Raw genomic sequence first — 27,377 nt, 5'->3', positions numbered from 1 at the left:
CGGGCGCAGCGATCGTGGAAGGTTTCTACACATTATGAAGAAGCACGTATATTGTCAAATTCAAAAATCATTTTATAATATACCTAGGTAACACATTGTACACTTATGACTCGTCAGTAAAGAAATACATATCAATGCTTCTAATTTTACATTTAGTGCCAGTTCTCAAATCAAGGGCGTAGAACGGAAGAGAAGAACTGACAATAAACTCTCCGCCACTCTTTTTAATCGCCATGTTTTTTTTGTAACACTGGTATTAGACCCAAATAGGCAAAGATCGCCTACTTGCCTCATGAAACAGATACATAGGACCCAGACCTAAAAGTGAAGCGAATTCGCTCCCATAAGTTTACAGTCCACGCCCTGTTCAAGGCATTCGAGTGCGTAATAACAAACATGAACTTAATTATGTATTATTAAAGTCATTTGTAGAGCGAATTGTTTAATGATAAATAAATTTGACTCTTATTTATAATTAAAATTGACCACATCATATAATATATGTTACAAGCTTTTCTAAAATACATGACAATTATGCTAAACATATTTCAACAAAGTATGACCAATTTTAGATTTTAGTTAACATTAAGCAAACATATAATATTAGCAAAACAGAGCAGAACGCCCTTGACTTGCGAACTGGTAGTAAATGTAAATTTACAATTAAATTACTTTTTTCTGACGATTCATAAGTGTACTTGTTTACCTTTATGAATAAAGATATTTTGAGTTTGAGTTTGAGAGGATTAGGTATCAGATAGGCACATAACATTTTTTTTAAATTAATCACCCCTCTTCTGTTATAATCGCGAATGCACTAAAAAGTATTAAATAATTTCTATTTATAATATAAGTATTATATAATTTCTTTCTTAAGAGAAGTAAAACGGTTAATTTATTCAATCTCTACTTAATGGACTTTCTGTCTTAAGGTATTACATAATTACCACGTCATTAAATTGGGATCGGTGGACATCCCTATTCATCCTTACTCATCAGCAAAGAAGACAGAGGGTATAGGCCGAGAGAAAAAGCCGGCGTAAAAAACTCTCGGTACTCTTTGAGCAAATCATCAAACAACACTTATTTTAAAACAAATATCGCAAATTAATTAGAAGCAGCCTGTCTAGCACTAGTCCCAGTCCCTTTTATTAACTAGATAATCGTTAACTTTATAGAAAGCTTTTCTTTAAAACATTTCTTAAATTTATTAGAAGGCAGAGATACAAGAGCCTCTGAGATTTTATTAAAAAAGTGTTTTAAAAAAAAATTATTACTAACTTTAGATAGTAATTCTTTTTTGGAGATTGCAGCATACGTTTGTACGGAGTAGTAAATTTATGCGTATGTTCTATTCTAGTAAACTTATCACTATTTTTGTATACATATACATTCCATGAATTTATCTCTCAGAGATTACCTTTATTTTAAATTATAGATTGCACGAAAAGCCCTCTTCTGCAGGATGAGAATAGTTTCGACATCAGCAGCATGACCCCGTAATAATAAGCCATCTAATAGTATATCAATATTAAACAATAACTGTATTCTTGAAGCTTCTGTGTCTGCTAGTGTGCTAGTGAGTGGCAAAATTAAGAAACTTTGACTTATAATTCATACATTAAATTTTGAAATATACCGTGTTTATACAATCCCGGCTTGTGTCCTGATGGCTTCTAATTTTACCCACAACGAAGTTATAGGGGTTTGAAAATGGCCTGAACTGTTTCGAAAAAAAGAATAGTACGGCCGCTTTTTTGTTCGACTTGGCGGGCTCACTGCCGCGCCCCCAGATCGTTTCGGAAAGTATCCTGGATGATCTTATAAGTTATGAAGGCTGTGTTTGGAAGGCTAAATATGAAATTATAAGTGCTAAAGATATGTGTCGGTTTATGTGTTGGTCGCGACCGTGGGACTATTGTATATGTTTCGATAATGTTAATTAGCTGCATGTTTCGATAATATGATTACAAAATTAATTTCAAATTACATGACACTTAATTAACAACGCACCATGACTTTTCTATATAAGAAACACCTCGTGTTATATCTTTGAAAAAATGAAGGCTTTTCTGCTATATGTTTTTCGTAAGTACCTATATATACTTTTGTTTAATGAGCTGATTAACTATTTTCTTTATTTAATAAGAATTAACATCAATTGCTGCTAATATTTAAGTTTTTGAATTTTTAATAATTTCTAATTTTTTACACTTTAGTAAAATTGTCAGAAATTTACTAAATTCTAATAATATATTTGAATAATTTCCCAGTTTTTTTTAAATATTCCCTAGTTTATGAATAATTGCCAAGTTTTTTAATAATTCCCCAGTTTCTTAGTAATTAACCAGTTTATTACTAATTTCCAATTATTTAATCATTTTCAATTAATATTTCGAATAATTCCCCAGTTAATAATTAACCAGTTTATGAGTATTTTACAATTATTTAATCATTTTCAATTTAGTAAAATTGTCAGAAATTTTAAATGATTGAAAAACTATTTTCAATCATTCCTAGTTTCTGTAATTAATTAAACAGTTCCTTAATAATTATCCGATATTTAACAATTTCCGTTTTTAGAATAACTGCCAGTAATTTTATAATACCCAAGTTTATCAATAATTTCTGGTTATATATAAAGATATTTTCAGTTTTAGTGATTTTCCAATCATCAGCATGGCACCACGACCATCATCACAGAGGCATACACATAACACCGAATTCAGTCGAAATTTACGAGCAACCTGATGATGTTTTGATTTACAAAACCATGAAGAAAACCAATTTGAGATCTGATGATGACATGCGCGTGATTGCGGATCGCGTGATGGAATTATCCGATAGGTTGCAAATATAAAAGATGATATATTTGATTGGTTTTATTAAAAGATTTTTCTTTGGAGGCAAGTCGAGTCATGTCTGTGAAGTATGCAGAGCACTTACCAGCAGAGCACGAAACAATAGAGTTCTCGCAGCACACACAATCTTAATATATATAAATTACGTGTCACGTTGTTTGTCCGCTATGGACTCTTAAACTACTGAACGGATTTCAATTAAATTTGCACACCATGTGCGGTTTGATCTAACTTAAAATATAGGATATTTGCTATGAGCTTATATCTCAATTTATTTTATTATTATTATTATTGCAAATATTTGATTGTCACAATTCTAACAGATGGCGCTGTGTTGAAAGAACCAACGTTTCACATAAGCTACAATTTAATGGCCATGACCACCAAAAAAGCATGGTGGTCCCCATGACTGGTGTTCTCCTACCGTTTCCCTTGAATAGTTTACCACTGTGTGATATAACAAAAACCTTAGCCACAGCAACGCTTGGCCGGTCCGCTAGAAGTTCTATATTTCCTGATAGTTTTTTGAAAGGGTTCTGGACTTGAAGTCCAGATTTTTGTTGAAAGTAAAATGCTCTACCAGCTTCTTAATCACATCAGAGCATCTCTTATAGATTTCGAAAAATAAGGTCTTATCCAAACAGCACATACAATTATTATTGCAAAATAAAAGGTTTATTTAAAAAATAATGAGCATTTTTCTTACTTTTAAATTAAAAACTGAATTCAACACACAGACATAAAAACTCGAATTAATTTCGAATTGTGAGTGAAAATGCTGCCAGTTTTCATCAAACAGGTATTATCTGATAAAAGAGAAGGAAGAGTTCTGGCCTAGGTTCCAACTGCTTTGCCTAGATTTGTAATATATCTATTGTCCTTTGCATACTTCACAGACGCAGTCGAGCCAAGCAAAAAAGCGACCCGTAGCATGCTTTTCTCGAACCAGTTAATCTTCGACCTTCTAACTTCTTTGTGGATAAAAATAAAAAACTGAATGTATCATTACGAAATTAGCTAACCGACAAAACGTCTAGTAATGACCATATCAAAATTTAAAAAAATCGGTTGTCTGTAAAGTTGGTTTACTGACGATAGTTGAACGTGACAACGTCATAAGAAAATGCTGATTGAATCAGAAGAAAATTTAAATTTTATTTGTTTGATAGATATTTTGTATGGATATAGAGAAGGAGGTAAATGGAAATCACAATTGAATTGATCAAGTTACATTTATTTGTTCGCATAAATACAATTATGTCATTTTTTTAACGAACGAATGCTGCCGAACGCGGATGCTGATTGTGCCTCTTTGTCGCTCATTTCGAGCTCTCGCTTGCACTTCAAGCCTTAAATGGAACGCCTCAGAGCGAGGTAACGCCGCATGCGTCATGTTTTTTTGCGTGCGGCCGGCTCCATCGAATTATAAGACGTTGTCACGTCAAAATCTTATTTATCTATACGCCTTTTTCTGGAAATGGCAGAGACAATGAATCTCCACTTGCCACGGTCCAATACCTCTCTCGCTTCATCCGCTTTCATGACATTTAACATGCTTTGGATATTTTTGACTTGGCCCTTCCATAGTACCTCGTGGATTTGATCCAAGACCTCTCCATCTACAGTTGCCTTGTAAATCCTACTCGTTAACCACTTCTCATTCTTCCCTGCCCCAGACCACTAAAGCATTTCCTTTCGTATCCTTGTCTTCTCTTTTAACCCACACTCCTCACTATTACTTATCCTCATGCACTGTTACTTACTTCTTAACTCTCTCATTTCCACTGCATTTATTCTACTTTCGTTCTTTCTCTGTCACACCCTTAAAATTTCTTGTTTTAAATAAATATATTGACTTGGATATCACAAGAAAACATTGTGTATCTCATCAGTAATACTTGTTATTAAATTAGATTGTTTAGTTTTTTTTTTAAAGAAAATTCATACCAATTGACCTAGTCCCATGCTAAGCTGGTGAAGCTAGTACCCATAGTACTAGGCAACGGATTTACATACATATTATAGATAGATATACATACAAATACATATTTAAACACCCAAGACCTAAGCACAACACCAAATGCTCATCACATCGATGTTCGTCAGCCGGGGATCGAACCCGGCACCCATGGATTCGCAGTCAGGGGTACAAAGCACTAGACCAATGAGTCGTCAGTTTAGTTATGTTCCCTTAAGTGTGAATGATTTAACCAAGTTGGTTGGTTGGTTGGTTGCGAGACTAGGTTTTTCTTACGAGTTACGTTTTAGATGACATTTATGTTAACACGAGATTTGTAAAAGATAGATATCTTAAATCTTATTTGATGGTGCTTCGGGGTACAGGAGAAGGCGGCGTGCATTTGACCAATATTCTTTAAAAATTTAAAGGTAAGAGGCAGCACGGCTTCCCGCGGCTCCCACTCACCCCCCATCATACGTTTCACAAATTTAACATATATCCTAGTGTGACCTTGAGGTCTAATACGTTTGGAACAGCTTCAGAGTCTTTGTATTAATTTGTGGCTCCAGGTCTTACCTGTCAACTGAGAACACTGAATATACTAGAATTGGTTGTGATACGCTTTGGTGAATCAGGACCAACCGCTATGTGGAACCAGCTGCCCATTGAAGTATTTACGAACAAATACCAATTAGGGTCCTTCAAAGCGCGTACCAATTATTAAAGCCTGGCCACGCACATACCTTCTGCTATTGGGAATTGGGATCGTCCATGAGCGAGCCTTTTGATCGTTAATCGCATGTTCTATGAGAAACATTGGTTCGTACATTATCTTGAAAATCTTATTCGTGAGCAAGCATTTTCTAAATCAAAATATCAAGCTTAAAAAAGCGAAAAAAATATTACACTTCCAATTTAGATTTTACTAGTAATTTTTGCTAAAACAATGTGGATTAGGTACCCGATAGGCGTTTAACAATGCTTTTAAATTAAAATTAATCAGCCCAAGCTTGAAATCAAGCTCTTGATAAAATAAAATAAAAACAGTGACGCTACCACCTTGTTAGGTCTGGGCTTCTGATTTCGGTTTTTTTTACAAAAGGGCAGAAGGCTCATCTGATGTTAAGTGTTACCGCCGCCCATGGACACATTGTCAGAAAGTGCGTTGCTGGCCTTGAAGGACCCTAAGTCGAATTGGTTCGGAAATACATCAGTGGCAGTTTCCACAGTGGTGGTGCGCGGCAAAAACTGCCATTCAAAACGTTTAGTTTATTTGTCAATCTAATAGGTAAGTTTTTGACTATCCTACTCCTCCACACGCCGTCGACAGTAAGGCCCTAAGGCAAGCCGGTTTCCTCGCGATGTTTTCCTTCATCCTTCGAGCCAATGTTACATTCTCACATAGACAGAAAGTTCAGTCGCGGTTCGAACCTACGACCTCAGGGATGAGACTCGCACGCCGACGCTGCTAATCTAACGCAAATCTAGGAAATAAGATTTTTGCTGCAAAGATATTTAAGCTATCACATAAACTAGGCATTAGGGATAGTGTTGACTGTCTCTATTGCCTAGTTCGGCATGCAACTCATCCTAGAGGACGTAGATTTGACCAGTTTAACACTCGTACGGTGAAGGAGATAATCGTAATACCGGTATTGACCGAAAAATCACAAAAAGCTGATCAGCTATTTAAAAGATTTTTGCACCATCGCTATGTGGAACCAGCTGCCCACTGAAGTATTACCGAACCAATTCAACATACAACGTTCAAAGAGTTCCTCAAGAGGCAACAAGAGGCCTCTTGAAAAGGCCGACAACGCCCAAGCCCTTTGGCATGTAGGGATTTTCGAACCAACAAGACTTACGGTCCTTCAAAGAGCCTACCAATTCTAAACCGGCACTTGCAAACCTTCTGGTATTGACCATGGGCATCACTTAACATTAGATGAGCCTCTGTTCTATAAAAAGGTTGTAGAGCTGTTTTTGACGTGATAAATCGATGAATGCCGGCTGCACGCAGGAAAATGCATGACACATTGTTCGGCTACGCTCATTGTCCCGTTACGCTAATTGTACGCTGCATCTATCTCTCTTCCACTTTATTGGCGTTAGCGTCCGAGGATTCATTCCTTCTTTGTATCCATACAAAATAGTGATAATTCAATAAAAATGATTTAAATTTTATTCATAAACGTATGCAATCATTTCATCAATGTTTTGTTATGACGTTGTCACGGTAAACCGACTTTACGGACAACCATTTTTTAGCTTAGAACTTAAACTTAGAACAGGCTCCTAAATTACAAAGACTAACGCCAAATTTCTTAACTATATTTTCAATCGAATGAATTTATGTCAATTAATAGTCTAAACTTTTTATAAAGGCTTTTTAAAAATGGGAGTTATTATAACTTAGTAACACTAGTGTTAACACAATTTAAACTCAACCAATACATGTACTCATTACTTGAACATAAATCAATCTCAAAGATTAGTTACGGTTAAGTATATAAGGAAGTCGATTTCATTTTCTAAATAGAAAAATGAAGTTGATTGCACCTCTTCTGTTATTGTGTAAGTACTTTTTATTCGAAAAAAATCAAGATTTTGATAAATAATCGGTGTTGCAGATAGGTCCATGAATTATCCTATAAACAAATTCTTCTTTCTCCGATGACCAGTATCGGTATCCAATGATTTGGGGCGGATTTGGGGCGAATATGTCCCATGTTTTGGATCAAAACTTAACCTTATTAAAACCTTAGTAATAAAAGCCGGTTAATTTACACGGAGTTTTAACAACTGCAAGACGTGTTTAGTATTCGTATGAAATAATAAGAACACGATGTTAATTATACAATAAACTCTTTATTGCTGGACTTAATCTAGAGTTATCTATTGCATTATTTTATACATTAGCAGTGCTCTACGGTTGCACCGGCATTAATTCGGTAGCACGATGTTCTATAGACTAAAGCTAGCGGTAAATACTTTTAAATGCAGATATTTGTTTTTTGTTATTTTGTTGTGGTCTTTTATAAAACTGTATCCGCAGCATATAAGAATATTTTAATTTCGTACCATAACTTTTTTGAAAATTTTCTATATTTTCATTAGGGATTCTAATGGGGAAAGAATTTTAAATCATTCCAGTTTTAGAGGCTATTCAATGCAAACGATCAAATCTTTCCTCTTTATAATATTGGTGTAGAATGTTCCAACTAATCTGTTTTTAGATAATGACCTCCAAATGTCGCCATGATATGTCCTCCGCCGATCTTCCTCTGTCTCACCTGCGTTCCCTTGCTTCTCTTTCCATCCCTAGGGTACTCTATTACCTTCTTTGTCCATTGTCTCTTCCTTTATTAAATCCTAAAATTTAGTTGTTTTATCATATTTAACAATTCTATAATTAATATCGCAGACATCTTTCCATCCCTAGGCTACTCTGTACTGCTTTCTCTATCGTCTCTTCCTTTTTTAAGTATTTACTGATAGTATTTAATGATTCTATAATTAATTTAACAGCAATATTCCTTATATCGGAAACACTATCCCAGGATGTGTTTGAAACTTCACTGGATGATGACACAGATGTCTACAACAATGTGAACATGATAAACGCATTGCGTAAAAAGAAACGGCTGTTTGAAAACCTATTTAAAAAACCGAGGAAAGAAGAGGATGTGGATTCATTTAATTGGGAGATCATAAGAGCGATACTGCCGAAGTTAAAGAAATTGCCGTGGGACTGGATTATGAATATGATAAGACGGGCGATCCGTAATCGTCTGGGTGAATATTGATGGAAATATAATATTTGAATTTATTTTATTTTATTTATGCTCTCAAACATCACACATGTTAAAATGACATGATGACCATGCAATTTACTCAGCAGTAGCCCGCAATATCGCAGCACACTCGAGAGGACTCTGTGTCGAAGAAGTCGCATGAGTCCGCCAAGCTTAAGTATATTAAATGTAATTATACTTCATTATGTCAGAATAAAGAAGTAGCTAAACGGTTGCTAAACTAATCGGTGAAAGGTCTCCATAGAGTTGCTGAAAACGTCCACCGAGTCATTTTTCATCACAGTTAATAGTCCTAAGCATTAAACGATGAGCACAAACGTGAGCAGGCGTGTAAAAGGGTTATTTGTTTCTAGTCAATCGTTTAGTGGTTAGAGACTTTAAGTAAATCCGTATTTATTTATTTGTTTATATGCCTTGGCGTTGCGTAGACATGTGGGTCACTCTGCATCTTCTACCGCATTTACCTTGGAGACTGTCAAGGCACAATACAAAATTCCACCCGTATCACCTCGACGACTGATTGTTTTTGGACACCATCACTGCACCTCAGTGTGGAACCAGCTGCTCACTGAAGTATTTCCGAACCAATTCCCTGAAAAAGAAATCCCTTGTTGCAAAGACTCGTTTTTTCTTTAAATTTAGTTGGTTTTGGTAGTATTCGTATTAAGTATTGTTCTGTTTCATCTAAGCATTGCTTAGTGTAAATAAGTTTACATTAACAGCCGAAACATAAAACAAATAGATAAAATTGGTTTACTATTAATAATTAACCCTTTGTTAAGTGGGCCTGGTGCCACGTCTACCCCTAGTGACTGCAAATAACCTTCCTTTCCGCCGTCACAAATAAATTGAGTTGTTGCAGAACTAGGATTACTAATCCCCGAAAAACCTTCTCAAACGTAGCAGGCAAGCTGCAATTCCCGTGGGCTTCTTGTTGTATTCAGCTATCCCATAAAATAAGTACCATTAAGCCGTTGGTATAAAACCGTGTAAATTTATTCCGAATGTGTATGTTATCACCTTCCCCTTCCGAAAGCATTACACGGTAGTGATTCTTCTGGGAAGGCGATTGATTAGTTTTAACTAAATGCAGTAAATCAATATTTTTATTTTATCTGTAGATGTTCAATGCATGGCTAATTCAAGAAAAGCCATGAAATTAAAAAGATAATCGTTATAATTGAGTATCATTTGAATCAGCACAAAATGATTTTTCACGTTGCATTTGTTGGTAAGGCTTAATTCTGTAATAAAATAAAAATAAATGTTTTTTTTAAAAAAGGCTTCTACAACCATTTGTACGCCTGGGCCTCGGATTTCTGTATCTGTTTCACGATTTGACTATCTAAAGCCGGGTTCAGATGAGTGTAAAGGTACTGACCAACGTTACGAGGTGTAATGAAACGTTACACAGCGAGCATTCGTGCAGTCAGTAGGTACGTCGTTTTACGGGGAAACCAGCGAGCAACGGGCCGCTCGTTGCTCGCTTAGAGTGCTCCACCCGGCTGTCGGTTTTTCGGCGAATCCTTTGACTGTTACGCGGTTCAGACAGTACGCGGCGCACGTCGCGAGTGATCATGATTATGATTATTTATAAATTGTGTCTTTTTTAAGTACTTTTGGTCCGTATTAGGTACGTAAGAATTGCTTGAAAATTATGAAACAGCTGCAGAAATGTAGGTCCAGCTAGATGTTTTGAAACAGCGTGAATAAAAATACTACTTAAGTTTCAGTGACAACATTCATACTAATAAATAATATTATTTTTAATATATGTGAGTTATCAAACTCGAAAAATTATAATAATATTTGGGATAACTATTATTTAAGAACGAACGCAGACGACGAAGTTGATTTCCAAAATGGTGTAGATTTTAAAGCAAAAAGTAAAGATGATGATGATGAAGATCTAAAAAAATCATATTTAACTAGATATGAATATCTGGAAGCCAAAAAGAGTAAAAGGGACTCAATAAGGGAAGCACCAATAGTTAAACGTTATGTTATTAATAATGAAAATGGTAAAAAGGAACCGGCGATGATACGTTATTTAAATGATAACAGAAATTCTGTAATTGACGATAAAAACAAACTAATTGAAGATAGTCCACTTATTATTCGTTACTATAAAGACGTAAATGACGAGAGAGTCGTAAAACCGACATTAAATCAAATTGTGCCGATGAATGCTAACCTGCGTGGTCAAAAAGACAAAATGGAAAAAGAAAAGCTGTTTTTCCCGATCCCGTTCATCTTTGCCAAAATTGGTTGGCTTGCACTTCACGGTGTATTTTTGGGTGCTGTTGCTAAAGGAATTGATGAAGGCGTTGAAGCTATAAAAAAAGAAGTTGGTAAAAAAAATTATAAATTATAAATGTATAACACAGGCTTTTATTTTTTTCATAGATATGGTGTCTAAGAATGTATTATATCCGGTCCGATAAACAAAAATATTCAAGAAAAGAGCGTACCAATTAGTAAACCATACCAGTTTTTTTAAGCAAACGGGCAGGAGACTAGAAGGTTCGTAAGTGCCTTGTCGGTCCTTGAAGAATTGGTACGCTCTCTTAAAGGCTGGTAACGCATTGCGAGCCTTCTGCCATTGGCAGTGTCCATGGTGGTATAACATAACATATGGTGATCTTGCCAGTTTGCCCCACCAATTTATAAAAGGCCGGCCGAGCCAATGGCATTAAAACACATTGATATATAAAACTTTGAGTGGAATGCTAACCGCATCACATGGACAACTGCAAAGCCGAAGAGTTTACGTGTATGTTGATGTCGGTTTTAGAATAATAAGGTACTCTATACGTATATTCTTGGTCTACATAGTGTGTGTTAAGTTGTGCAAACACCAGGCGTCTAAGATAAATCTAAACATGAAAATGTGTTTTTAAATAAAAGACAATGCTGGATCGTTTATTTATCATGTGATTCAGGGATCAGATATAAAAAACTGCAAAAGATCTTTTTGAAGTGAAAACTTCTTTAGCGGCGTTGTACACTTTTTTTGGAATGGATAAAAAATGTTAAACTAGCGTCAATACACCTGACCTGATTGAAAATTCGTTAGACGGATGGAGAGTAGACAGTTGGAAATGAAATATATAAATATATATATGAAATTCACGGTATATACGCTTAAATCCTATCTATAATTTTTTTCCCTACACGTATCGATCCAGAATCGACTGTCAACTAACTAAAAGATGTCATCAAACAACTGTCAAGAGCTGTAACTGTGTATTATTATGTGCATAATAGTGTTCTGTGCTACACTATTATGCGTAGACGGACAATGGTATAGACCAGGCATCAGCGTACAGCGTGTGAGATAGCGAATGATCGACATATGTCGTATTTACAGTTTTAATTCATTGAAGATTGCTTATTATTGACCAAAATACACATTCGAATTAATAATTCTTGAACAAAGTTACTGAGTCGTGACAAAATAAGCTACTTACCGATGAAAGATGTTTGTTCTTTACGTTCACCATAGCTTTTACAGCCAATTATGCAACAATTCACCACGACTGACACTTTAAATACACCTCTTATAAGGATAAAATCTTAAAATATGGGTTTGACTTGGGTTTAACAGATTTATCAGTAAGCGGTGAAAACTTGTTTACCACCAAGGGCTCGGTGGTAAACAAATAAAACCCGATAATATGCAAATAGAGACAGAAAAACTGATACTCTGTTTCGCTCGCACTTAAGTATTTCACGTTAATAGAAGGCATTAATTAGGCTCTTTAGTTATTATTGTTATTTTAGAAGCTCATCTAGTTCTATACTCTATCTACGCTATTATGACTATTGCTTACTGTCTTAATATTCAAAACCAAAAATATTTAGCAAGTAAAAGCATTGGCCTAGAAATGAACACTTCCAAAACTACAATTATGACTAACAACAAAGAACTACCAGTTTTTAACAATGCCACGAGTCTTAAATATGTCCCGAACATGAAGTAATTTTGTTTTAAATTTATTTCGATTAGATCTATTAGAAAGTCACTTTTGAAAGTCCAAATTATAAGTTAAAAATATTTAAAAAACGTTAGTAGTTTCATATGTAGAAGAATGGGCAAGAAACTCCATTCTTACTCTTTTAAAATGGTTTTTACAATGATTTGATAATTACTTGCCTAGAACAAAAAAAAAACACTATACTAAAATTATTATGTAGATATACATGGTGCTCACATATTCACAAATATTGCAACTATTAATTTTACATTATTCTTTATATAAAAACAAAATAATTAACATACAGTCAATCGGGTATGTCGAAGTTAATTTCTTTTTCAAAAATAAAAGCAAATATAAACCTGTATGACTAGATTAGCAAACAGTTTATTTTGTCTACTTTGTTTGTCCTATGGATCAATTAATTATTTCTAAAGATTGCCAACCGGTCACAATACTTCACCTTGCAAAACTTAATAAAGTAAATAGCAATATTTGCATTTTCTGTAAAATCGCCGACATATTTTCTTCAAATGTCAAAACCAAATGTTCATTATTCATAAATTAGTATTGCTATATTGATTAGGCCACAAAATCATTAAAATAATTAAATATATACGTAATTATATCGCTAATTATGCTCAAGGATTGACTACTGACATGAGATCAAGGTCTTCGTCAAACTTCATAGAATAATGGTTTAAAAGCTCATGTATGGCTACAGTTTAAAGTTTGATAGTATATATAATAGTGAATATGGATGGAAATGTTATATTTGAATTTATTTATGCTCAAATATCACACATGTTAAAATTACGCCAAGCTTATTATACCATGTAAATCGGCGTCCATGCGTCGGTTTGTCTCTCTCCGTAAAATATGGCGAGGGGGCCGATGGGTGGCCATGTGTCATACTCGTGAACAGGTGCTACTTGTGGTGCGACCAGTCACCAGTACATGAATTCGTGTATGCGGTGATGTTAGTTATTTCGACTATGTGTTTGCGTATTGTTCCCACGAGAATGTAAGTGCGTGCTCCTATTTCACCATGCCTCCTGCTGATAGAAGACAAGATTTTGTTTTTAATTTGTGTTATTATTATTATTAATTTCTTAAGATTCATTGTTGTCTTATTGTTTGTTGTAAATGTTTTTTGGGAGAAAATAAAAATTATTCTTATTCTTATTATGTCATGTGGAACATGGTGTAATGGTTGCAGCTCCTTCCAAACCTTGTGTAAAACAAAAACTTGGCGATTAAAAAGAGTGGCGGAGAGTTTATTGACAGTTCTTCACTTCCGTTCTACGCCCTTGATTTGAGAACTGGCACTAAATGTAAACTTAGAAGCAATTCATTCACATTTCTTTTTTTGACGTTCATAAGTGTACATTGTTTTTAATCCGGTCAAATTAGACTAAAAAATAGGAGTAAGGTTACAATAATTCGCACTTGGCTGAATATTGGTAGGATTGCTCAATACACTATTATAAAGGAAATGTGAAAAGTCCTCATCGATCCGGCACGTGCAAAAAAATTTACTCCGGGTCAAAGATCACAAAAATGGGTTTTTCGCGATTTTCAGCAAAATGGTACAATTATTTTGTACAACCATTGGGACAATTTATTAACACCCAGAATGAAGAAGATAAAGAAGAACGTATTTTTAATAATGTACGTATGTTAATCTGATCGTTTGCATGATGCGGGTGGTTGTATTTAAGGGTTGAAAATGAAAAAAAAAAAAAAAATTATCGAGCGCGTCAGATTTTCTAAGGGAGTGTTAAGTGCACCAAAAAAAGCTCTCATTCACTAATCTGACGATTTCGTTGGGACGCAAACCCACGGCCATTTTCATACTTTGCAAAAAAAAATCGCAATTTTGAAATACTCAAGCGCGTCAGATTAAGATATATGTGGTTCATCTTTATGTTCTAAACGTACTGTCTCATAATCTGACGATTATCTAGAGGGATTCGCCTGATCTGACAATTTTTTTTAGAAAAACGGTTCACCTAAAGGGCCATCCCTGCAACTTCCGGCTAATTCCATTCCTGGGCGCTTAAAATTGATATTTTGAGCTCGCTGAGTTCATAGAAATAACATTTCTATGCATTTGAGCTCTCCCAGCTCGAAAGTCTGATAGAAGTTTCATAGAATACAATTTTTGGAATTTTCAAACCGCAATAACTTTTGAATGGATCAAGCAATTTTCACGCGGTTGGCGGCATTCGACGCAGTTTTATCATCCTCATAAGTAATTTTGATTGATCGAACCACAAATTTCGGAGTAATCCCGTAAAAACACTTTTTCGGGTTTCTTTCGTTCACGATATCTCTCGAACGAATCAACCGCTTTTGACCAGGTTGGTGGCGATCGACGTGGTTTTTCAAGCTCAAAGACGGATTAGTTTTTGAAGTTGATCGATAAAGAAACCACTTTAAAAAAAATTATTCTTATTTTTTTAAGATTTTTCAAAATTTCTCAAAATCTATCGGTCCGAATCGGTTCAAATTCACAGGAAATGTAATTTTGAGGGAAATATTTAGAACGCCGTTTAGTAGATTCCAATCGGTTTAAGGAAATGTAGGCATCACGCAGCTGCACGCATTTAACTTTATCGACGAATTTTTGTTATTTCGGCTTGCGGAAATCGTCAGATTATATATTTTTCATTATTCTTGAATTATTTCCTTCAAAATAAAAAAAAAATTAGCTACGCTCGAGAATTTCGAGATGACGTTTTTTTTACAACTTTGTTGCCCTCCCCTTTTTTTCCGTCACTCTCAAATTGTCAGATTAGTGGAATATACACTTTTTAGGATGTAATTAACTCACCCTACCTTAATCTGACGCGCTCGGGAATTTCTGATGGTCAATTTTTTTTTACTAATCTGATCCTGTCTCCTTCACGGGCGGCCTTATATATGGGCCTCATATTTTGTGGAGGTACTTAACCGGGTACAAGGTATCCCCCTATATATTAATCTGCCGCGCTTTAGTAAATCCCGAAATCCCCTCTTGGGCTCCCCTACCATAAGTACTGTCCTGTTTCATCCAAGCATTGCTTAGTGTAAATAAGTTTACATTAACAGCCGAAACATAAAACGAATAGTTAAAATTGGTTTACTATTAATAATTAACCCTTTGTTAAGGGGGCCTGGTGCCACGTCTACCCCTAGGGACTGCAAATAACCTTCCTTTCCGCCGTCACAAATAAACTGAGTTGTTGCAGAACTAGGATTACTAATCCCCGAAAAACCTTATCAAACGTAGCAGGCTAGCTGCAATTTCCGTGGGCTTCTAGTTGTCTTCAGCTATCCCATAGAATAAGTACTACTAAGCCGTTGGTATAAAGTCCGTGTAAATTTATTCTTAATGTGCTCCAGAGCGCATTATACAAGCTTGAAATAGCTTTTATAATGCGTGAATTATATTTAGCGCGAAGTTGTGGCTTCAGTCTGCGACTCTCATCCCTGAGGTCGTAGAACCCCGGCCGCAACAATGGACTTATCATGCGCATTTAACAACCGCTCGTACGGTGGAGGAAAACCGGAGGATACCGGCTTACCTTAGATTCAAAGTCGAAATGTGTCATGTGCACAGGCGGCTGATCACCTTCTTGCCTATAAGACAAATGATCATGAATCATATACTGAAATCTGGGACTCAGACCTCAAAAAGGTTTTAGCGCCACTGATTTCCTTTTTTTGTGTGACTTAGATTCACATTAGGTCCGTTGTGCGTAAAGTCCTGGTCAACTTAGCCAGCCTAGTTCCTTCCATAGCATAGAAGTCTCCGTCAACGTAAAATCAAAAGAAAAAATAATTATAAAATATGTATAAACAAAAATTAAAAAGTCAATCGAAAGGTTAACTGAATCTCAATAATTAATGTATATCAGTAGAGCAAATTACGAGGCTGAAAGAAAATGATCAAAAAGAAGCTTTTGGAATAAATTTAAAAACTAAGCCCGTCTAATATCAATTGTTACATTTATCTAGTGTAGAAAAAGCTTATTTTCAAAACATCTTTGTGTTTCTAATGTTCAATCATGACAATTTATGTTCTGGGAAGAAGAGTCTCCCCCATTAAGCTGCTACTTGTGAGGACCAGGATTACTAATGCTGTAAACAATCCAAATAAGTAAATAATATTAATAATTTATTAATGTCAAAATAATGTGGTACATTATTAAAATCCGCACGTCAGCCATATAAAAATAGGCATGCAAATGTCATAATGATAAGAACTGTTTAGTTATTCATAAAAGTTATCAAAACTTTTGGTCTTAATACTTTACCTATAAAGACACCTTGCCTTTAATATCTAATCATCACCTTCCCCTTGAAAGCATTACACGGCAGTGATTCTTCTGGGAAGGTGATTAAAGTTTTAATTAAATGCAGTTGAAGACAATATTTTTATCTTATCTGTGGATCATAAAGCAGTATCAATGCATGACAAATCCCAGTAAAGCCATGAAATTAAAAAGATAATCGTTATAATTGAGAGTATCATTTGAATCAGCGCAAAATGATTTTTCACGTTGCATTTGTTGGTAAGGCATAATTCTGTAATAAAATAAAGACCAATGTTTTTTAAAAAAAGGCTTCTACAACCATTAAAAGTCTGGGTCTCGGATTTCTGTATCTGTTTCATGATATGTCAATCTAATAGGCAAGTAGGAGATCAGCAGCCTGTACTTAACACGACGTCGACTTCTTGGGTCTAAGGCAAGCCGGTTTCCTCACGATGTTGTTCTTAAAACATCCTAAAAAGGGTTGTAGCCGCGCCAGTGATTAATTAATTTATTATTTTTTGATATTTATTTATTTGAACATCTTTTTTTGTAACCCTTTGAAATGTAAATTACTATATAAATATGATTCCTAAATTGATTACCTAAGAATTGCTTGAAAATTATGAAACAGCTGCAGAAATGCAGGTCCAGCTAGATGTTTTGTAACAGCATGAATAAAAATACTACTTTAGTTTCAGTGACAACATTCATACTAATAAATAATATTATATGTGAGTTATCAAACTCGAAAAATGATAATAATATTTGGGATAACTATTATTTAAGAACGAACGCAGACGACGAAGTTGATTTCCAAAATGGTGTAGATTTTAAAGCAAAAATTAAAGATGATGAAGATGAAGATCTAAAAAAATCATATTTAACTAGATATGAATATCTGGAAGCCAAAAAGAGTAAAAGGGACTCAATAAGGGAAGCACCAATAGTTAAACGTTATGTTATTAAAGATAAAAATGGTAAAAAGGAACCGGTGATGATACGTTATTTTAATGATAAAAGAAATTCTGTAATTGACGATAAAAACAAACTAATTGAAGATAGTCCACTTATTATTCGTTACTATAAAGACATAAATGACGAGAGAGTCGTAAAACCGACATTAAATCAAATTGTGCCGATGAATGCAAACCTGCGTGGTAGAAAAGACAAAATGGAAAAAGAAAAGCTGTTTTTCCCGATCCCGTTCATCATAGCCAAAATTGGTTGGCTTGCACTTGAAGGTGTATTTTTGGGTGCTGTTGCTAAAGGAGTTGATGAAGGCGTTGAAGCTATAAAAAGAAAAGTTGGTAAAAACAAATATTAATTATAAATGTATAACACAGGCTTTTATTTTTTTCAAAGATATGGTGTCTAAGAATGTATTATATCCGGTCCGATAAACAAAAATATTCAAGAAAAGAGCGTACCAATTAGTAAACCATACCAGTTTTTTTAAGCAAACGGGCAGGAGACTAGAAGGTTCGTAAGTGCCTTGTCGGTCCTTGAAGAATTGGTACGCTCTCTTAAAGGCTGGTAACGCATTGCGAGCCTTCTGGCATTGGCAGTGTCCATGGTGGTATAACATAAAATCTGGTGATCTTGCCAGTTTGCCCCACCAATTTATAAAAGGCCGGCCGAGCCAATGGCATTGAAACACAATATATATAAAACTTTGAGTGGAATGCTAACCGCATCACATGGACAACTGCAAAGCCGAAGAGTTTACGTGTATGTTGATGTCGTTTTTATAATAATAAGGTACTCTATACGTATATTCTTGGTCTACATAGTTGAGCAACATCAGGCGTCTAAGATAAATCTAACTGATGTCTAAAAGTTGTCATCACACAACTGTCAAGAGCTGCAACTGTGTATTATTATGTGCATAAATAGGCCAGTCATTATAGACATTCGAAATCGAAAATTTGATAATAACTCCAAAAGTTTTCAAACTTCGGTCAAGTGAATGGTACATTGGGACGACAATAAATCTCATTTTGCAACCTTGTCCGCAGTCCGGAACATTGTTAAAATTGCAATTAAATTAATTTTTGCTGTATGGTCGTGAAAAAAATTCCAAAAGTTCTGCAAACTTGGGGAAGTTTTCGATATAATATTTCATATCACGTATAAAATTTGCAACCAACCTAAGTGTACGGAACATTTTTTGTTATTCATTTTATTTTCGATATATCTGTCAAATTTGCAGAACTTTTGGAACGTTTTCCTTCAGTTTAATAAAGAAAAACATTAATTTTTAATAACAAAAAATGTTCCGTACACTTAGGTTGGTTGCAAATTTTATACGTGATATGAAATATTATATCGAAAACTTCCCCAAGTTTGCAGAACTTTTGGAATTTTTTTCACGACCAAAACTTATTTTTAACAATGTTCCGGACCGCAGAGCAGGTTGCAAAATTTTATAGTTTGTTTTAATACCACTCCCGACCTTACATCAAAATTTGAAAACTTTTGGAATTATTATGAATTAATTGTCTTGACTGACTGGTCTAAAAGCACAGCAAACTATTATGACTATTTCATACTGTCCAAATAATCAAAACCAAACAGTAAAAGCAATTAAAAGCATTGGCCTAGAAATTAACACTTCCAAAACTACAATTATGACTAACAACAAAGAACGACCAGTTTTTGACAATGCCACGAGTCTTGAATATGTCCTAAACACGAAGTTATTTTGTTTTAAATTTATTCCTAGGCTTATTAAAAAGGCACTTTTGAAAGTCCAAATTATAAGTTAAAAATATTTAAAAAACGTTAGTAGTTTCATATGTAGAAGAATGGGCAAGAAACTCCACTCCATCTTTTAAAATGGTTTTTACAATGATTTGATAATTACTTGCCTAGAACAAAAAAAAAAACACTACTAAAATAAAATAGGCGCAAGGTGTTAGAAAAAACAATGCAGCAGATTACTCAATCATTATGTAGATACATGGTGCTCATATATTCACAAATATTGCAACTATAGATTTTACATTTTTCTTTATATAAAAACGAAATAATTAACATACAGTCAATCGGGTACGTCGAAGTTGAATTATTTTTCAAAAATAAAAGCAAATAGAGTCTGGCTAATGAAAGAAGATAATTGCATTATATGAAAACTATCGGATGGCAACACAGAATGTTACTGAATTTCTTAGGTTAGTATGATTTAATGTCTTGATACTTCATGCAATTACTCAGTTTTATTTCTATTTTATATTTTTTCCGAATAGTTAAAGGTATAATGGCCTAAACTTTGTTTTATTGATTTTTTGGATTCTGATTTTGATTATTCCGAATAAAGTTGTGTTTTATAATAAATATAGTTTTAGTTTTCCATTATTGCTAGTCACTTAAAAGTATCAATAGTAAAAGACTAAATACATATAGTATTTAATTTCTTAGAAATACAGTTATGTAAAAAATAATAAAATAAAATCAAGTAAGTTTAATCCACAAAATATATCAAACTTTTAGGGATACCATACAATTTTTTTTAATTTGCCTCGCCTTTTCGTTCTTTCATTGTCAAAACCAAATGTTCATTAATCATAAATTAGTATTGCTACATTGATTAGGTCACAAAATGTTTAAAATAATTAAATATTTTTTATTAAATATACTTATACCGCTAATTATGCTCAAGGATGTAGTGACATTAGATCAAGGTCTTCGTAAAACTTCATACAAAAATGGTTTAAAAGCTCCAGCAACTAGTTTAAAGTTTGATAAACGGGACGTTTGAATCATGGCAATAAACGTCTTTTAATTTATAAAATTTTGCCAACGCTCGGCATACATTGGTACAATAAATTTAAAATACAATATTTAATGTGACAAGCTATTGTATACACATAGATAAAACAAATAAACAAAACAATTCAATAATAATGTACTAAAGTAAAATCGATGTTAACTTTGAAATATCAATCTTAATAAATATAAATTACGTTTCACGTTGTTTGTCCGCTATGGACTTCTAAACTACCGAACCGATATCAATCAAATTTGATGACTTCACACCATGTACAGTTCGATCCAACTTGAGAGATAGGATAGTTTAAATCTCAATTTATACCCGCAATATTATTTTATTGCAAAATATTTGTTTACAATTCTAACAGATGGCGCTGTGTTAAAATTATCAACGTTTCACATAAGCTGTCATCTACCTTTCACATAAGTTCTCCTACCGTTTCCCTTGAATAGTTTACTACTAAGTATGTAATATAACAAAAATCTTAGCCACAGCAACGCTTGGCCGGTCTGCTAGTATATTATATTTGTAATATGATATCTGGCCCGGCCTATATCGTTTATCAGAAAGCTCAATCTGCATTCAAACTCAAACTCAAAATATCTTTATTCATATAGGTATATTTGTTTAGTGTTCTTTATACTTTATGTACAAGTACACTTATGAACGTCAAAAAAAAGTTAAATTAATTGTAAATTTACATTCATTACCAGTTCGGCAAGAAGAACTGACAAGAAACTTTCCGCCACTCTTTAATCGCAAAGTTTTGAGTCATACAAAATTCTGTCATTATGTCCAGCACGGTTGTATCTTAAGTCGGTATACCCAGATCTCGAACGCTTCCAGTTTTTAGGACAATCTCTGTCAGCGTCCAAGATTCAACGCCGTTCAGCGGCACAGAGTAATATCGCGCAATGCGCGCTCTAAGTTGTAAATGTGGGCGCTTCTCACAAAGTACGTTTTTTCGAAAACAGAATTTTGTTAAAATTTAAGAGCTCTATTTTCATATTATTGTATTGTAAATTAGCTGTGCTCTCTAATACACCCACATTAATTCGAATGACCTATAGCCTAAAGCTTTGAGGTAAATAGATTTTGAATGCACGAAGATTTTTAATAGAAGTTGTTAATTTAGGCGCTTGTCACAAAGTACTTTTTTTAGTTTCGAAAATAGGCATAATGCGGAACGTTAAACACGAAGACATAATTATCTTTTCAGTAGAGATGTTTGTAATAATTGCAATTGATTTGATAAGACATGTTAATTGAATTTCGATTTGAAATTCTTCATTTAGATTCGAAATTCTTCATTTAGATTGAAGTCATATTTCAACATGATCGCTTATCTATTTATCACTTATGGTATGTTATACTTTTGTTATTTAATATTCGTTTATTCATTATAAATATCGTTATATTTATAATGAATAAATATATATCGCCAACATTTATTTCAATCCTTGTCACCGTCGACAGGATGGTTCATCTTATAAATCTTTGGTCTCTTGGCCTGAGATTACTAATTCTGTCTGATTTTTAAAGACAAGTAGGTGAGCATCTGCCAAAACCCCTTAAGTGTCCCCGTCTCGCCAGTTTCCTTGCGATGTTCGTTCGAACAATTTCTAAATAGACAGAAAAGTCTATTTTTACGACCTTTACTTCGTACTGTTATCACTCTAGTGAGCTTCCTTCCTGCCCTTCAGACGATTGAACACCCCGCGACGCCCCAAGCCGAGTTACGAGTCTCACATTAGACGGCCTTGCCCTAGTAGAAGGAAAACTCGCGTGCGCTCGCCAAAACAGCCCGAGCTGATCTGTAAATGCCTTAATGACAGCTAGAATCCATTAAAAAAATAAAAATAAATAAATGGTTCAACCATGATTTGAACGCATGATCTCAGGGCAACGTCGCACGCTGAATCCGAAATTACAATTAAGGTTACATTTGCTTCGAAATGTTGAGTACTAAAGTTAAACAGTCCAGCATCAGCAAGTTGCCATCCCTGATTATTCGTAGCTTAATAGTTTTCTCGACTCTTTTCCGGAGATTAGTCTACTACTGCACGTATTTATCAGCGTCTATTCGGTCGTAGCATGTTGTCATACTTCCACTGTTACGAAGCCTATAGCCACCATCGATAAATCGCTGACTAGAAATGACCTGCGTAAATAAATGATATTTTGATTTTGACTATTCAACATAAAAAATTGGTCAATTCCTACCAGAAGTATGATATTAGTAAAAAAGTGTATTTTTGTAAATGTACCGATTTCAATGTATGTTTATTTAAATTCTTGAAAATGTCGATAGTTTATTTTCTTTGTTATTACATAACACATATTTGTTTTAGTTTCATTCATACATCTACAAACAACCGAATGCCTTCCACGAGTTGTTTACTTAATTAGAAGCGATAATAATGACTTTACCAACGATTTTAAAGCAGACACATGGAATTTTGACGATGAAAATGATAAAAATCTAAATATGCTTGCAAAAAGAAATGATTTCGGAAATGATAGAGACGTCTTAGACGAAATAGACTATAATGTCAAATATTCGGATGTGTTTGCGAAAGCATTCGATTATAGCAGAGGGAATGTAGAAACGAAAACAGATAAATTTGAAACCGACAAAGATGGTGCAGATTTGTTTAAGAATGAATACGAATTTGATAACAATATTGATGACGTAATAAGAGTAAGTCATAATAAAAAATATAAAAGCAAAAAGCACCCTTTAGATATTCATGATAATGAAAAATTATTTCTTGGAAAGAATTTATTCAAAATTATAGCTGATGTCGGTGGTAAACTGGGCAAAGAAATCGTCAAAGGTATAGAATTCGCTGTCGATGAGATAGCTAAGGCCGCATTTCAAGCAGTACCAAAAGTTGTTTATGATGAAGCTACAAAGGGCTGAATTTGAATAAAGCTTACATACTATCGTTTTTTTTATTCGAGTTGAGTTTCAAATTATATAGACGAATCTCGATAATTTGAAACTCAAGACACCAGAGATTCAAATTACCAAGAGTTCAAAATAACAAATGTTTAAATTTTAATAACCACCAGTCACTCAAGTAAATAAGAGTTTTATCAGAATTTGTGATTTTTTAAAATTGTAACAGGAGGCGAAAGGACAAGAGGCTCACCTGATGTAAATTAATCGGCCATGGGCATAGCCAGAAGGCTCGCTTGTTGCCGGACCTTTTAAGAATTGGTACTCTCTTTTCTTGAACCTTGACCTTAGTTCGAATTAGTTTGATATGGTGATGCGCGGCAATTTTTTTTATTATTTCTATATTATTGTTATTTCGAAAAGAAGTCCGTAATATTTCCAAAGACGGTTTTTTCAGTTAAAATTTTTTTAAAGAAAAGTGTCTGCGTGTAACCTTTACGCGCGATTGAAGTAAAACTTCTTTGGCGTTGACGGCATATATATCACTGAAATTAAAATAATAAATATCATATTATAATTCAATTATATTTATTATTCATGTGCTTTACAAACATTACTCAAACCTTCGTAGATCAGCACATGTCAATATAACCTTGTTATTGAATATTATAGAATGTCGCAATCGTCAAAAAATTTATTATTGATTTTCTTATTTTAAATGTAATAAATCAATAAGTATATTTAGAGATTTTCAAAAAACTTTGAAACTTTACGGGATGTCTGCACAAAGAGGCCTAAACAGGCGTAGTTCTGGTAGGATCAGGGGTTCAAGGTGGTGGGATCATCGGGATCATCATCTATCGGGCTCATCAGGATAAGGGCTTGAGTCTTCGCCACTGTGATAGGTCTGATAATATTCAAATCTGATTTAATATACTTCAATTACACCTATTCACACATGTACTCGTATACTATTATTCTTGTGAGCTGTCAGTAATCAATGTCCTTCAGAAATGCTAAATTCCATCAAAAACAAATTGTAAAAAATCAAGTTGAAGTCAATTGTAAAGAACGCAGTTCTTCTACCATAAAAAGTGAGATCCATGTTATACCAAGTCAGTTCAGTCCCTACTTCAGGTGCCCTCTGTCTTAAGTTATTACGTAATCAGCTAACCTGACATCTTATAGTGACCATATCAATATTAAAATACAATTTTTTTCTTGAAGCTTCTGTGTCTGCTCGAAGTGCCTTAGAGTTTTGATGATCGGTCATTGAGTGACAAAATACAGATATTTTGACTTGTTATAATTTTTAAACTACTGGTTCAAATTGAATGAAATTGTATTTAGACAGTCCCTGCTTGGTAAAGTCAGAAAATACATGCTTGTAATATTATTCACAACGATGTTATAGGTGTTCGAAAATGACTTGAACTGCGAGATTTCACGCTGAAGCCACTAGGCCAATACTGCTTGCTTAGGTAAGAGCAATGAGCATAAAAATACAACATTTCTTTGATAAAATTGCACAAATTGATTAATTTTTTAATTCCATAGTGTAAAATTAATTTGTAGGCTTCACACTTGTTTAATTAGCTCAATTAAAATTGTGGATAAAACACAATTGTTCGAAAGTTTGTGGTCAATACAAAATGTTTTTTATTTGGTTGATGTTGGCTCTGGGTAAGTTTGTTAGCTAAAAAGTAAGTCTTATAAAGAGATAATTGTCCATAAACATCCTTTGGACCCTCAATCCTCCATTATTTGGAACCAGCTGCACACTGAAGTATTTCCGAACCCATTCGACTTACGATCAAAGAGGGTAACAATTTCTACAACACCCTTCTGTCCAACTTCCATATGATATAAATATCACTTGAAAAAGATTGTCCATGATATCACAACATCCGATGAACCTCCTGTCCGTTTGCCCCCTAAAATTAAATTATTTCTAATTTATTACGCCTTTATTCTCAAAATCAAAGTTCAAAGCTGATAGAGGAGAGATAAAGCAAAAGAAGGATGAAATATCCCGTTCTTTTTGATACTTTTTGCCCAACAGCTTCTGTACAAATACCCACCCATCTCATGTTATTATTGTCTAGTAAATCAAACGCCTTCTTCAGATCATTAGTTAGAATTTGGATTTTTTTTTCATTTCTTTTCACCATGTATATGTCGCAGCCAACTAGATTAATTAACCGTTCAATTAAGTCTAGACTTTTCAATAAAAAGCCGCCGTTTAACTAGCGGCCCAAAAGATACTCAGCTAGTTGATCAAACAGCTGGGCAAATGACATGGATCGCTTGCCTAGCCAGTTGACTGTAAATTTAAACTCTTCAAACTGTTACGTAACGCTATATCTATCCACCGTATGGGTCCCGCTCTTCTTCTTTTTCCTCTTCATCCTTTCCATATAGTTGTCTTTAAAGTCCACCATGTATCTGTGCTTGCTATAAATAGATATTAACTCTTTGAATATTCCAGCCATTTACAATACAACAGCGGAAATACCCAAAGATCTAGAAGTTTTAATTGATTTGAGCGACCAGGTATCAAACCTGAGAAACAGTGGTCCAAGAATGCTGGTACCGGATAACCTCGGGAAACGGAGTAAAGGAAGAATGAGTACAATTGGTATATTCCGTTCAAGTCCTCCCATACCGCTGATCCACAAGGAATTATTAGAGCATTTGGTTGATTTAATATAATGAATGGGTGGATATATATGTTATTTTATTAATAAAACAGAAGAGCATCTAGGCACGGGAGCATCTTTTCTCAAAACAGTACAGGCCATTTTCGACCTTCCTATAGTGTTGTGCTGGATTAAATTATGTATCACAATAATAAAAAAAAATCAGTGGCGCTACAACCTTTACTGTTCGGGCCTCAGATTTCTGAATCTGTTTCATGATTGTCAATCTTATTGGCAAGTAGGTGATCACGCCGTCGTGGATCTAAGGCAAGACGGTTTCCTTCGAGCGAGTGTTAGTGGAAAGTCCATTGTTCACCACCACCATGGTTCTCCGACCTCAGGTATGAGAGTCGCACGCTGATATAGGCCAACGCTGCTTCAATCTATCGCTATAAACAATCTTATTCATTATAATATGAGAGATACATCGTGTTTAGATGGCCAAGTCAATTTATTTAAAACATAAAAGATCTGTTATACTCATATTGTGGGTATCGAACGGGTAAGCACATAACAAATATGTGCAGGAGAAATGTAATTAAACAACCATTTTAGGCAAGCCTTAAGTACCGATTCCTTTATTTAAATCATTTTCAATATAATGTAAATGTTTAGGTGCCATGGATATGTATCTACAATATGGTCACTATGAGATGTTAGGTTAGCTTAATAACTTAAGGTACCTTAAGTAGAGGTTGAACTGACTTGGCATTACATGGATCTCACTTTTTACGGTAGAAGATCTGAGTTGCGAAAATTTTTACAAGTTATGTTTTTGATGGCATGTACATTGTACATAATATAAACACATTAATGACTTTAATAACTTCACAATATAACCTGCCAAATCCTCTAAAAAGTACTTAATTCTTTCATCATCGGACGTCAAGGCAGAATGCAAAATGCCACCCGTATCTCCTCGACGTCCGTCGTTCCACAACTTAGCGTTTTGACTTAGGGTCCTTCAAAGAGCGTACCAATTTTTAAAAAGCTGGTAACGTACTCGCAAACACTCTTTTCATTCAAGAGAAGAGGGCCCTGTTCTATAAAAATGAAATAAAAATGTTAGGTCTATTTAGACAAAAAGTGGCCT

At 34.4% G+C, this 27,377-nt stretch overlaps 3 protein-coding genes and 2 long non-coding RNA genes across 9 annotated transcripts in view; all 5 read left to right on the top strand.

Annotated features, from left to right (window-relative positions):
- LOC125062329 (WD repeat-containing protein 7) overlaps nt 1–27,377 on the top strand; it is a 139,886-nt gene that overhangs the window by 21,088 nt on the left and 91,421 nt on the right. The gene's annotated exons all lie outside the window — the stretch shown is intronic.
- LOC125062338 lies at nt 1,597–2,873 on the top strand. Its single transcript, XR_007119239.1, has 2 exons — nt 1,597–2,088; nt 2,655–2,873. It is a non-coding gene; the product is annotated as an uncharacterized LOC125062338 (long non-coding RNA).
- LOC125062337 lies at nt 6,913–8,650 on the top strand. The gene is made up of 2 exons (XR_007119238.1): nt 6,913–7,395; nt 8,350–8,650. It is a non-coding gene; the product is annotated as an uncharacterized LOC125062337 (long non-coding RNA).
- LOC125062331 lies at nt 17,068–18,256 on the top strand. The gene is made up of 2 exons (XM_047668170.1): nt 17,068–17,172; nt 17,607–18,256. Exons 1-2 carry the CDS (start codon nt 17,148–17,150, stop codon nt 18,236–18,238), a joined length of 657 nt encoding a protein of 218 aa, XP_047524126.1. The 5' UTR covers nt 17,068–17,147; the 3' UTR covers nt 18,239–18,256.
- LOC125062334 lies at nt 21,889–26,313 on the top strand. Of its 2 annotated transcripts, none has more exons than XM_047668172.1 (3): nt 21,889–22,045; nt 23,035–25,268; nt 26,074–26,313. In XM_047668172.1, the coding sequence occupies exons 1-2, from the start codon at nt 22,018–22,020 to the stop codon at nt 23,604–23,606; spliced, it is 600 nt and encodes a 199-aa protein (XP_047524128.1). In that variant the 5' UTR covers nt 21,889–22,017; the 3' UTR covers nt 23,607–25,268; nt 26,074–26,313. The 2 variants fall into 2 exon arrangements, with proteins under 2 accessions (XP_047524128.1, XP_047524129.1); XM_047668173.1 differs by having other exon boundaries at nt 23,035–25,288.

Source organism: Pieris napi, chromosome Z (genome assembly GCF_905475465.1).
Source record: "Pieris napi chromosome Z, ilPieNapi1.2, whole genome shotgun sequence".
Classification (NCBI taxonomy): domain Eukaryota; kingdom Metazoa; phylum Arthropoda; class Insecta; order Lepidoptera; family Pieridae; genus Pieris; species Pieris napi.
Note: the sequence above shows the minus strand (reverse complement) of the source record. Positions and strands in the feature narration are given on the sequence as shown.

Bases quoted from the DNA above. Each gene is read 5' to 3' on its own strand.
- LOC125062334 (XM_047668172.1), top strand. From the start codon at position 22,018: ATGATCGCTTATCTATTTATCACTTATG. The intron at 22,046-23,034 runs GTATGTTATACT...TATTTGTTTTAG, and splicing joins TTATCTATTTATCACTTATG to TTTCATTCATACATCTACAA.
- LOC125062331 (XM_047668170.1), top strand. From the start codon at position 17,148: ATGATTTTTCACGTTGCATTTGTTG. The intron at 17,173-17,606 runs GTAAGGCATAAT...ATACTACTTTAG, and splicing joins TTTTCACGTTGCATTTGTTG to TTTCAGTGACAACATTCATA.